The sequence below is a fragment of the Meleagris gallopavo genome, unplaced genomic scaffold, assembly GCF_000146605.3.
Source record: "Meleagris gallopavo isolate NT-WF06-2002-E0010 breed Aviagen turkey brand Nicholas breeding stock unplaced genomic scaffold, Turkey_5.1 ChrUn_random_7180001868947, whole genome shotgun sequence".
Classification (NCBI taxonomy): Eukaryota; Metazoa; Chordata; class Aves; order Galliformes; family Phasianidae; genus Meleagris; species Meleagris gallopavo.
The window spans coordinates 29,502-42,839 of NW_011134014.1; the positions used below are offsets into that span (position 1 = coordinate 29,502).

The 13,338-nt window shown below is 48.6% G+C and overlaps 1 protein-coding gene across 1 annotated transcript in view; it reads left to right on the plus strand.

The window, feature by feature from the left end:
- Positions 1-3,955: 3,955 nt before the first annotated feature.
- The window catches only part of LOC104916065 (rho GTPase-activating protein 39), a 46,871-nt gene continuing 37,488 nt past the window's right edge, over positions 3,956-13,338 (plus strand). The window contains exon 1 of the mRNA XM_010727032.3: positions 3,956-6,283. Within this exon, the coding sequence (XP_010725334.2) occupies positions 6,258-6,283 (26 nt within the window). The 5' untranslated portion in view covers positions 3,956-6,257. The remainder of the gene's footprint in view (positions 6,284-13,338) is intronic.

The following is a 13,338-nucleotide window of genomic DNA, read 5'->3' on the forward strand; positions in this document are numbered from 1 at the left end:
TGTGTGTGTGTGTGTGTGTGTGTGTGTGTGTGTGTTTTGTTTTTCAGTGCTGAGCTCCTGCTACGTGCACGCATTTTGCTGGTTGGTTTTTTTTTTCTCTTCTTCCTCCCACCCCCGTTGTTCTCTCTGCTTCTGTTCTTTCCGTATCCTGTAGGGAAAAGATGTTTTCGTGCTTCAGAACCTCGTGGAGCCTTTAATACGGGGCACACACGAGCTTCTTTCCATCTTCTTCATGCTGCTGGTGTGTCTTTCAGGTGAGAGATCACTGCTGGCTGCTGATCCCCAGGAAAAAACTGTTAATTTCTGCCAGTTTTAGGGCAAGGCTAAGGGACCGATGTGGGCTGAAGGGAAGGTCTTGGGTGCGGGGTTTGGAAAAACAGAGAGAAAACACAAAAAGAACATCCTCAGATCTTCATTGGATCCTCAGCAAGATAGTCCTAGGTCGTGTTAAATGTGATAAAATCCTGGTGGAATCCTGCAGATGTAACGTCGGCACGGTGCGGAGCCTTCAGTGGTGGTGTTTTGGGGGCCCTTGTTGTTGTGCATCCTGATGGCTTCCAAATCTCTTAAGCCTGAACTTTTCCTTGTTTTTTTCTCTGCTGTTGCATCCACGGTCTCATTATGTTGTCCCTGTGTTCAGAGGTTGTTGCTGAGTATTTAGTAGACAATTGCAGACAACTCCTATCCGTAGCCTCCACTGCATTTATCTCGGGGCATAACACTGCTTGCATCCCTCCCAGGAGGAATTTGCCCTCAGAGAGGTGTTTTGAGGAGCAGGTTGGAGCAGACTTGTGTAACTCAGCTCCCCATAATAGTGGGATGTGAGGTTTTATTATGGGGAAGGGATGGCTCCATGCGATGAGACGGGAATGGAGTGGCAGCCAACGGTCTGGGAACTGAACTGAGCAGGATGGGGTAGGAGGAGGTAGTTTGATGTGGTAGGAAACAAATAGTGGTTAGTGTGGAGCTGCTTGCAGATCTGGAGATTGGAAGAACTTAAACCAGGTTTTTGCACTGCGTTTGGGATGAATTATCAGTTTGGTATGTTGGTGGACAGCATTGTTTTGTCCTGCTGATGATCCCTGTGTCATTTTTTGGGAGTCTCCAGTGCAACTGGAAGCTGGGAGGAGAGGAATCATAGAATCATGAAACCATGGAATGGTTGTGTTGGGAGGGACCTTACAGATTATGGAATCATGGAATGTTTGGACTGGAAGGGCCTTAAAGGTCATGGAATCGTGGAATGGTTGGGTTGGAAGGGCCTTAAAGGTCATGGAATCGTGGAATGGTTGGGTTGGAAGGGCCTTAAAGGTCATGGAATCGTGGAATGCGCTAGATTGGAAGAGACCTTAAAGGTCATGGAATCGTGGAATGCGCTAGATTGGAAGAGACCTTAAAGACTGCAGAACCATGGAATGTTTGGGTTGGACCTCAAAGCCTGTCCAATTCCAACCCCATGGGAAGGAACAGCTCTCACTGACCAAAGTGCCCAAACCCCATCCAGTCTGGTCTTGAGCACCTCCAGGAATGGAGCACGCACAGCTTCTCCAGGCAACCTGTTCTATTGCCTCATCACCCTCATGGTTAAGAATTTCCTCCTAACACCTGATCTAAATTTCCCCTCTTTTAGCTTAAAACCATTCCCCGTGTCCTATTGCTGTCAGGGCGCATAAAAAGTCAATCTCAGTCTTTTTTCCTAAGCCCAATCATTCTGACATAATGCAGGAGGTAACCTTGGGCGTTGCTGGGGGCCACGCGTGGGGAGGTGACATCCCTCAATGACAGCTGCAGCAGAGCTTGGAGCAAAGCCTGCTTTGTGATCCTGGTGCACAGGTACGTTAGAAAGTTAATAATGAATGCAAAGGAGCGTGCTGGCTACTGGCAATTAAGCACTGCTAACGATGACATTCCTCATTGCCTCCCTCGTGATTGCAGAGGGACTCTCCCGGTGCAGCCCCCTCGCGCCGCAGCCATTTCACGAGCATCTTCCAACACGGTTATGCAGCAATAAAAAATAAAAAATTAAATGCATGTCTTAAGGAGACAGATTGCTGCCTTCATCTGTCTCCTTGATTAGCTGCCAGGGCTGCGTGTGTTACAGTAACTCTGTTCTTTTTCTTTTCAGCGCCTTCCTCCCGTGTATCGCTGTCTTTTATTGAAATCCCATTCTGCTGAGGGATTTTTGGGGCATCTAGAAAGCCATGCTGGCTCAACCTGTGAGAATCTTGGGAGTGCTGCTCAGGCTCAAAGGTGACCTGCAAAGCAAAGCTACACTGCGGTGCTCTTCACCAAAATCTGAATTTTCAGTGTCTTTTTGAGAGGTTTCTAAGCAACCCCCTGCAATCTTGTTTGTTTGGGCTTGGCACAGCCCCAGCATCCTGTCTCCTTGGGCTGCCACCAGCTTTAGGAAGCTGCCTGCTGCTTTGGCGTGGAAGGAGTTGTCTTCGCAGTGCAAGTTTTCAAGTGCTTAAAGTGAATGCGGTCATTTGGCACGCTGCTTGCCCTTCCTTCCTTCTAGCCTGTTGCAGATTGGAAAAATCTCTTCTCTGAAAGTGTGGTCAGGCATTGGCACAGGCTGCCCAGGGAGGTAGTGGAGTCACCGTCCCTGAAAGCGCAAAGGAAACGTGGAGATGTGGCACTTGGGGACATGGGTAATGGGCATGGGTTGGGGTTGGACCTGGGGGTCTCGGAGGTCTTTTCCAACCCTAACGATTCTGTGAGCGGACGTGGTGGGGTGGGCCTGACAGCTGGACTTGATCATGGAGGTCTTTTCCAACCTTGATGGTTTTATGATCCTGAGGTGGAGGAGCAAAACTCGTGGGCTGGGTGGCATTTTGTTGGCTGCTTCTTTTGGGGTTAATTACTTCTAAAAGTGATGTTGTTTCACTGGCTTTCCTACTATTACATGGAGACTGAATACATCTCAAACGGCACATAATAATATCTTACTTCACATGTGCATAGCTGCTTGGAAAGGTGACCCAGTCTGACTGTGAAGTTGGGCAATGTTGGTTTTCCACCTGTAGGCAGGGACTGTAGGAATTCGTCTGCCATTCAAAACGACCTCTTGTGTAACACTGAAAATGAAATGAAAAGAGAATTTATGCCACTGAGGGCATGTACTGAAGTCTTCCACTGGTTCTCAGCTCTGTTTCTTGAGCAATCTTTGTAAGTCCCCACAACCAAGCTCCTGTGTGCCCAGCAAAGTGAAGGAACCCCATTAGATATCCGAGATCTTGATGATATTTAACTGTTCCTAGCAAATGTCCTCATCCTGGCATGTGAGCTAACTCTTAATGTACCCTGGCCTCTGCTGAGGGCAGCGTGCTTTCTAGCTGATGTGGAAGGTAGTGATTTCTTGGCTTGGACAAACAAGTGTCTGGTTGTAAGCCTGGGGCAAGAGATCTCAGTGGTCTGAGCCTTTCTTGTATCAGTAGAGGTGGCCTGGATGGAAGGAAGGTTGTTCAGCTCTCCTAATGCAATGCCAATACATTATTGGAGATAATTAAAATTGCTCTTCAGCAATCTGTAATCATCCGCCGCGTTCATTTGCTGCGGTGTCACAAGTTGCAGGGGTCTGGTAAGGTGAGGACCTACAGGGCTGGTTCAGGCTCATCCTGCTGGGAGCAGGGCAGGAAGGTGGTGGTGGTATTTGGGAGCGGTCCTCTTCCTTCCCCCATTTACTGACCATGGGAAATGGGTCTTAGAACGGAGCAAAGTCTCTTCTGATGGTACTGAATCGTGGAATATCCCAGTTTGGAAGGGATCCTTTTGATCCTACACCAATGGAAAGAACCCTCTTTGTGCCCTCTTTGTCAGGTGCAGAGCCAACTCTATCATCTATTTTTATTAAATAGAATTAGCAGGCTAATGCCCTAATTAAGCAAGGTTTACAATAATCTCTACTCTCAGTCAGTGGAGCCGCAGCGTCCCTCCTGCTGGTCTGATCCCTTCTCCCCTCCCTTTTTCAGGAGGTTTTGTAACAGGGCTTTTGCAATGCCGCTTTGTGAAGCGCTTCTGTCTCCTTCTGACTAAGAGTTCGCTCACAGCCCATCCCTCCCAGGGGGGAGACAAGGAAAAGGGCCGGTGCAGTCTGGCTCCGTCATCTTCTCTTGACTTCTGCATTAATACATCTCGAGGATTTTGTTTTGTCTTTTCCGGGACATGAAATTCATGAATGCAAACTTTAACATTTCAACCGCTCTCCTACGCTTTCTCGGCACAAACCTCGCCAGTGGGTTTGCTGCCCTTGCCAACCTTTGGGGATGAATGTCGCCTTTATGGCGCTGCCTTTCATCCCTGTGACGTATCTCCCTCAGCTTAACCACGGCTGGACAACAAGATGATGTTGTGAGGGCCAGAACAAAGATGGGTGGCTCAGTGGGAGGACCAGCGCCCAACTCTTCAGTGCTGAGCTCCGGTGGGAGCCCAGCCTCTGCAAAACAAAGTTGAGAACAGTCGCTTTGGAGGCATCAGGAATATGAGTCTGCTCTTACAATGCAACTTTAATTCTTCATAAGCATAGGGGCATCTCGTTCTTTGGAGATTCAGTTTTGCTTAGAGGAATTTCTATCTCCGTGATAATAATAATAAAAATAGCCCAACGTATCTTGGACAGAAGGACAAGTTCTGCGGCGAGCGTTGCAGGAGGAGCTGAGCAATGAGGTGGTGGCGAACACATTGTCCCGGGCATGTGAAGAAAGGAAGGAGACTTGAGCTAAAACGATGAGCGTGAATCACTTGGGGGCTCTGTCCTTTGTGAGTAATGCTGTGAATCTGTGGCTCCCGCAAGAATGCTCTCCCAACCCACCCGTGCCATACTGAGCGGCTGTAGAGCCACGTCTCTGAGCTGCGCCTCCAGTTGGGTGAGCTGAAGTGTTGACGTCCTCGGGTGCTTGCTAAAAATACGAGCACGCTTCCCCGTGTGCAGTATTAGCGCAGCTCAGCTCTTGTCTCTGGCATCACAGTTCTGCGAGGAGCCAAGCGGGCGCACATGTTTGAGAAAAGGATTTGTCATCCACAAGCTGTCGTGGTTCCGTGACCCCGTGTGCTGGGGGGAAGCTCTGCAGGTTGCAGATTTCCTTTGTGGTCACCAACATCGGTGGGGATGAGAATTATTATTATTTTTATTGCACCGTGCAGAGTACTCAATGGAATAAAGTTATTGAGACTCGGGGAGAAGGAGTTGTAAGCCGTAATACTGCGAGTTCACCTGTTCTGAAAGACACCTTAAACCTTAACATAATTATTTTGGTTGTTCCTCTTGTGCAAGCAGAACACGTGAAGCTGACACCGGGGACTCTGACCTGAGCTGGCACAGCTCTGCATGCACCTACAGCCAACTCAGCCTCAGAATTCTCCTCTTTGCTCGGTGGTTGGCATGCGAGTGGCTTTTCCTTCAGCCTTTCTCGTCTGGCAGCATTGGGCTGAAGGGATGGTGCAGCACCGAATGGCCCTGGGTGTCTTGCAGGGCTGGTGATGGAAGGATGAATAGGCTGTGAGCGCGACACAGTTGGGTTTGGGCTCCAGTATTCCTTGTTCGAACTGAAGTGGGTGGGAAGGAGGAGACGGAAGGCACTCCTGGGATGTTTGATTCCTTGCGTTCCAGCTGTTAGACGCGGAAGGTTTAGTGGAGATCAGAAGCAAATAGGGGTCTTTGGCAGAGGCAGCCGTGCTCCATGAGAGCCTTTTGACACTCTGGGAGGCACTGAAGGAAGGCTGAAATTTGCAGCTCGAATGTGAGCTGCGATCTCGCTTGATTGAGCATTTACAATGCATCTCGAGCAAAATGAAAGCTTTGAAATCTCCCGGAGGAGAGGCACGAAGGCAGTAGAGCCGGAGGGCGCGGAAGCAGCAATTTGTGAGCCCCCGAGGCATTGCCTCACCCCATCAGAATGGTTCCACGAGGGAACAAGAGGGCCATTGTGGGATGGGTGCTCAGCCAGATGTTTCCAGCGACCTCGACAATGGCCCTTTTCATTTCCTGTGCCTGAAATCAGATTGATATCACTCCGGAATGAGGGAGGCGGGCGGTGGAGGCTGCAGCTCTGGGTAAGGAGCCTATTTGGTGCAGTGAATGTCCCATGGGAGCAAGGGTGGTGGTGGAGGCTGTGTTGGACCAGGAAGAGGGAATAAATACCCCAATCTCTCCGAAGTGCATGGCAGGGGCTAGCAGGAGGGCCAGCTAGCTCTAACTTCACTTATCCTTGCCGGCCTTGGGGAAAACGCGACACGGGTTGGATTTCTGAGACCCCTAAATGCCAGGATTCGTCTCAAATGTTTGGTATGTACCAAGTCTAGCCTCGAATTAACATAATGCGACTCAATGAGTTTGTTCCAGCTTCTGGATTTTCGTAGCCTGTTCCATTTCTCTAATTTTTCTCCAAATTTTTACTCTCCTGTTTAAGAGGGTGCTGCGTTACAGAGGTTTGTTCCTTCCCACAGACCAACCCCGCTCACCTGGAAGGTCACCTGTGAAAGCTGTAGGGCTGCTTTGAAGCTGAATGTGTTGGTTGTGAAGCCACGTTGTCCCCACCTGTGTTGCTCATCAATGGGGAAACCGGTGGAAGGTGCTCACACAGCGTTTGGGGAGGACTCAGCTTTTTGGGTGGGTGAAGTTTTCCGACTGTTCTGGTGCAACTGGTTTGGACCTGATGAGCTCCAAGGGTCCTGTCCAACCTAAGTCATTCTGTGACCTTACCTGCTCTGCGTTCTGGGAAGTGCCCGGCGCATCTTGCCCTTTGGTTAATGAGCTACCTGGAGACCCTTCTAGGAAGGTGCAGGAGAATGAGTGAGGGGGTGAAGAGGTCCTGAAAAGGCTGCAGCTCTTCCACTTGTGGAAAAGTTGGGTGCTGGGGGTGCATGGGGAGAAATATGATGTTGGAGGATATGATTCGGATGCTCAGATTGCTGCCTTCCACTTCTTGGTCTTGTTTCTTGCTTCCATTCCTGTGGACTACTTAAGTTAATGGTTTCCAGGACAGACTGCAAGCTGGAAGGATGCTTGGGTTGGGTTGGGTTGGGTTGGGAAGGCACTCGGTGCTCCAATGGGTACAGATGTACCTGAGAACTGTGCTACTGCTTCTGTATGCAAAGGTGTTCAGAGGGTCCGTTTCTTATGCTAAACTTTCTTACTGGCGAATGAAACAGCATTTTGGGGGGATTTCTTCCATTCTTTGCCTTTCCTAGGCAGGTTATAAATGTATCAGCTGATGGTATTTAATATTATCTTGTAGTCTCTTCGTGTGTATCTGGTGCCACCTTGTCCTCCAGTGGTTCCTGTTGAGTAGCCTGCAGACAGCATCTAAGAACCATAGCACGTCCCAAGTTGGAAAGGACTCGTAAGATCATCAGGTCCGTCTCCTAAGCAGAGAGATGAGCTCTGCAGCATCCTGCATTGAGCTGGCTTCACGCCTTCCCTTATAGGATGGTGCTGGGTGTTTGCTGCAGGGGAAATAGGAGTGCAACTGTGTGAAATTCCCTTTTAAATGGGGAAGTAATGCTCTTCATCGTGCTCTCGGGGAACTGCTGTATGATTTCCTATGGCTAATTGTGAGATAAAGCAGGCTCTGATCTCACCAGCAAAACTGAAAACTGTCAAGGTGAGATGAAATAATTGCAAACCCGTAAGAAGTGAAGTTAGCTTTAAAATAATGAAATTATTTATGCTGTGTTTGGCTGTTGAGCAGGAGCGAGGGAGTTAATGGATCTGGCCATGTTACATTTCATCACGTTTTTTAATTGTAGCTTTAGTAATAGACTTACCATAATTGCTCAGATGTAGATTTGTAGGAACATAGAATGCGTTGGGTTGGAATGAACCTCGAAGATCATAGAGCCGTAGGATGGTTGGGCTGGAAGGGTCCTTAAAGATCACAGAGCCATGGGATAGGTTGGAAGGGTCTTTAAAGATCATAGAGCCATAGGGTGGTTGGGTTGGAAGGGTCCTTAAAGATGATAGAGCCATAGAATGGTCGGGCTGGAAGGGTCCTTAAGGATCATAGAGCCATGAGATGGTTGGGTTGGAGGGGACCGTAGAGATCGCAAAACCACGGGCTGGTTGAGTTGAAAGGTGCCTTAAAGGCCATCCAGTTCCAACCCCCAATCTTTACATCTTACTCAATTCGTTACATCTTACCCAATTCTTTTATATTTCAACATAAAAACTGCCCAAAGAAACAAGAAAAAACCTCACTGACAAGATCTAAATTTGGTTCCTGTCACATTTTGTCAGTCACGTGAGGACTCTTTTCTGTTTTTGAGCCCCAGATGTCATCTGGTTGGCTGTACAGTGGTCCAAGATCGTTGTCCAACGCCAGTTGCTATGAATGCAGCCTCAGGAGGAGGTCGGGGAGAGGAAGAGCTGAGTGCAGAGATGAAAAGCAGAGCGCTGTGGAGGGCTGGCTTGTTTTCCTCTTGCAAGGATGAGAATGCTGCAGCACCAAAATAGCAATCGCTTAGGAATGTCCAGGGTGAGTTAAAGTTCACAGTAAGTGTTGGTGCAGAGCTCGGATCTGATTATTTCAGTTTTGCTGCTGAGTTCAAGCCCCGTTTCCTGTTAATTCCTCGGAGACCTTTTGCCATTCCTGGCATTGGGGTGGGGTGGGAGAAGCGTTTGTGGATTCCTGGCTTGAAACAGAGGTAAACAGCAGCATCCCAAGCCAGAACAGCTGGAAGTATGCCTAAAAGAGGTTTTACTTTGAGCCTACGTATGCCTAAACACTACCTCATCCTGGAGACTCCTGAAATTATCAATAATCAGAACACTTAGTGTTGTTCAGTTGGAAAAAACCTGCAGAGATCATCAAGTCCAGCTCCAGTTTCGGTCTCTCAACGTATTTTTGGTTTTAAGGATCATCAAATCATAGAATATCCCAAGTTGGAGGGCATCGTTGAGTCCAGCTCTTCTTGTTTTAGGCTTGAGGGGGGATTCCGTGTCCCGAAGCATGTGATCTCATCTCTGGTATATTTGATGATCAAAAGGAGTGGTGAGGCTTTTGGGGAATAATGAAACATCAAAGGCGTTGCTGCTGGATAGCGAGATGGATCATTAATGGCTGGAATTGATTTACAACAGGATGGAGGCTTGTAAAAAAATATATATATATCTAAAATTCAGGTGGAGGTTGGTTTTTAAAACAGAAGAAAGCGTGCTCGTGTGTCGTAAGAGGTAATTCCTCTGTCCACATCTAGAATGCAAATGAATCAAACAGTGCTCAGAAGCACTGGCTGGGCTATGTTCGTTACACATGACCTTTGCATTTCATAAAAGTCTTTTCTCTTTGTATGGAGAATTTCTGCTGTGACCTTTCCTTCTCAAGCCTGGATGGGTGATAAAAGGGCTCAGCCCTCTAAGGCTGACATCTCTCATCTGGGCTGCTGTTTGACTTTTAAATAACAGCAAGGAAAGAGGAAAAGTGGTTCAAAGTGAACGTTTGTTCCCAAAGGATGGGGCTGTGTGTCATCTCTGCTTGGGTACGTTGTGGGAGTCGCTGCCTACTTCCAGCTGCAGAAAACCTTTGGGTCCTGCGGGTAACTGCTGAAAATCTGGCCTGATTTTCAGAAACGTGAGTGATGGAAATCCGTTTCCAGCTTAGTGCTCTCGGTAATTAAATTTGAAAGCTGGTACTGAACTCTAGGGATTCCCAAAATATTCCAGATATTGAGGATCACTTTAGTAGAGGACTTGGTTGTCTCGTGAGGTCCAAAATTTTATTTTGAGGTCATCTACTCCTAAAAGGGAAATTGAAAAAAATAGCTCATAACATCCAATAGATAGTGGGGGTGACTTGATCATCTTGGAGGTCTTTTCAAGCCTTAATGATTCCACAATTCTAGGAGTGAGCATGGTGGGGGTGGATTGGTAGTTGGACACTGATGGCCTTGGAGGTCTTTTTTAGCCATTCTGCGATGTAGTGGAAGTGGAAGGCAGCTGCTGACAGTGGAGTCAGCAGAGGATGTGTCCAGGGGTGGGATTTCAGTGCGGAACATCTCGGACGTTGTGGAGAGCTCGAGGGAGTGATGGCTTAGATCGAGAGTTGTGAGAAAGTGGAGATGGACCAAGAGAAATGATTAAAGTAATTGTGGCAGCTCCCCTTGGTAAATCTACCTGGGGGAAGAAGAAATGACAGGGAGAAGGGACTTGTGTGGGCAGAGGAAGCCTAAGCAAAGCAGCGAAGCCAAAGGCAAGACCTTTGAGGCGATTCTGGTGGCTGGTCCAACAGGCTGCAGTTTCTGGGTGAGTTTTCTCGTTTCAGAAAGCTCTGTGATAGGGTGAGACAGCAGCAAGGGCATGCGTGTGGCTGGAGACATCGTCTGCTGGGGACAGAGTGGAAAGGGGTCTTCAACAGAGGGTGGTGGGCACGGCCCTGAGCTGCTGGAGCTCAGGGAGCACTGGGAACAATGCACTCAGTTTGGGTTTTGGGTCGTGCATGGAGCCAAGAGCTGGACTCTGTGATCCTTGTGGGTCCTTTCGAACTCTGGATCTTCTGTGGCTCTGTCATCTTCACGCTTGTGCCGACATAGGCTGACCAGAAAGGCGTCGAGGACTCCTCGCTCCAGGTCGCACCAAATCCCAAGTTTTGAAAGAAAGCTCCCAACCACTTGGTTGTGTTCAATGAAATCTGGCTATGTTGGCAGTGAGGGACGTGGCTAGTGGGCATGATGGTGATGAGTTGGGGTTGGAATTGATGGTCTTGAAGGTCTTGCTGGTCTTAATGTAGAAACACAGCCCTATTGCTGTGTTTCCCTATTAACAATCTACAAGCTTGCACCTGATCAACTGAGTTGGAAATGCTCATTCTTTTTCTTTCTAGTTTTCTATTTCCTAAAGCCCACCACCTGGTTCTGACCACCATCTGCTCATAAGCCATGTCCCGCCTTGCTCTGCCTTTCACTTGCGAAGCCTGGTTGGCTGTTTTCAACCTGATCCCATGTGCCAAGGGTGGTGGGAGAGGAATGTCACTGCCATTCAGGTGTAGGAATGGCCACGAAGCAATGAGAGCCTGGAGCTCACCGAAGAGCACTGTGAAGCCTTGGTGGACACCAAACTGCAGAGCTTCCACATGTCATCGCCATGGACTTCTTAGGGTCATAGAATAGAATCACTAAGTTGGAAGAGACCTCTTAGATCATCCAGTGCGACCATCAACGCATCCCCACCGTGCTTGCTCATAGAATCATTGAGATTGGAGGGGACCTCCAAGATCATCCAGCCCCACCGCCGACCCATCCCCACCATGACCTGAAAGCTGAACTTCAGTGTCTTTAGCAACGTCCTGCTCTAGGTGGAGGTCTGTGGAAGCATTGCAGCTGTGTTTTCCCAGTCTTCATTCAACAAAATGAGAGCATTAGTGGGTATTTTCTCGGTGCATGCTTTCCAGTGTCACTCCTGCACGTTCTCCTCTGGATCTCCGGTGCAGATTCCTTGTATAAATAGGCTTTGACTTGTTGTTACTGGAGCTTCCAGTTCCCACACTGATTCTTATCAAAGAAGATTAGCTCCCAGCCAAAGTTGTTGTTTTTTCTTTCTTTCAAGGGATTTATCACATCCAAACACGTCTGCGGCTTGCTGCACTGCTGAAGCTGCCCCGCTGGTGGACCAGGGCTGGTAACCATCTGCTGAGCCACCAGAATTAGGGTGGGACAGCTCAGAGAGATGCCATGGTTGGAAAGAAGTTCATTTAAGGATCAGGAGTTGGCACGGTGCTGTTAACTGCAGAGATGAGGGTAACACAAACCCTCCGTGCAGGTTGGGATCCCTGATAGCATCGCGATGCTGAAGCAGCTGCGTGCAACCGGAGGCGCGCTGTCAAACACCACCGGGAGGATTTTCCTGCTTCAGCAGAACGTGGGCTGCTTGCTTTGATTGCTGAGCTCAACCAGAGCACCTGGGTTTGCTGGGAAGAGTTCTGGCATTGGGAATTAATTCTGCTTGCACAGTGCAGGGCCTGAGCTTTGGATAAGAACCAGGGGCTTCTTTGGGATCTAAAACAGGAAATACTGTGTGTGTATTCACAGCCCTGTAGAGGGAGTGGGGCACGTTCAGCCCCAAAAAACTTCAGTGGTTCTTAGACTGAGCCCGTTGTTGACCTCCTCTCTAACACGATGCCCTTCAGCTCCTCCTGCATCTGCAACCCAACGCTTTTCAGCTCCTTCTCTTTGCTTCTCCCCACTCAGCACGTGGACCACGTTTAATTCCCATTGCAGAATTGGAAATAAAATTACAGAAGCAGTAAAGACGGCAGCAGGGCAGCCAGGTTCCGCGGTGGGGCGGCGTGATGCGGGTGTGCATAATAAAACCTGAAGGATGCACTCGGTGACGCCATTGTGGGCGTTAATAAAAGATTGTTTTCCTCAGGGGCTACACCATCTGTGAGTGTGTTGGGTTTGTTTGTGAAGAATTTCTGTGGAGAGCGATGCTGCTCAACCAGCAGAGCCTGGAGTACGTCACGGAAAGGGCACGAGCAAAATCTTCTCCGTTTGGGTGAGCTCTCCTACTTCCAGTCCTGCGTGGTAAATCTGATGTGAAAGGGAAGAAGGTGATCAGCTTCCACTTGGCTTTTATGGTTGAGCTCAAGCGTGCTAAGCCAGAGGTGGTTCAGGAGCAAAACCCCACCGATGTGTTTGGGTTTTTGGGCACCAAGTAGAGTTTTTGGGGAGAACTCTTCTTAGGAGTCTCAGGCTTCTGCAGGAAAAAAATACCGTAGAATCATTAAGGTTGGAAAGGGCTTCCAAGATCAGAGAAGTCCGTCTGTCATCCCATCCCCACCATGACCACTCACGGGAGCATTAAGGTTAGGGAAGACCTCCAAGATGGTGAAGTCCAACCGTCAAATCCCGATATTCTCCAGTTGGATTGGATCTTTGCTGGATGCTCTCCAGAATCTTTCTTGCCTTCACTCAGATCGCTCTATGAAAGGTTTGGAAGCAGTTCCGACCCATTCTTTGATTCAGTTCATAGTCTGGTGTGGCTGGACTGGGAGAATTGGTGCTGTCTGTGAGCTGTGAGCTATATCTTTTTGGTTGGTGTTACAGGTGGAGGGCGGGGGGTCAGGTTGGGTACTAGGAAAAATTTCTTCCAGTAAGAAGTGGTCAGGTGGTGGAGTCACTGTCACTGGAGGCGTTCAAGGACTGAAGATGTGGCACTGAGGGACAGAGTGGGTGCAGATGAGTTGGGGCTGGGGTTGGTGATCTGAGAGGTCTTCTCCAACTTTAACAGTTCTGTGATGCTATGTTGATATCCAATGTTTTTTATATATTGAAAAAAATCCTTCGCTGATGAGCAAGCAAATCAGTGTCAGTTGGTTCCAAATAATGCTTCCTTTTTTTTTTTTAGTT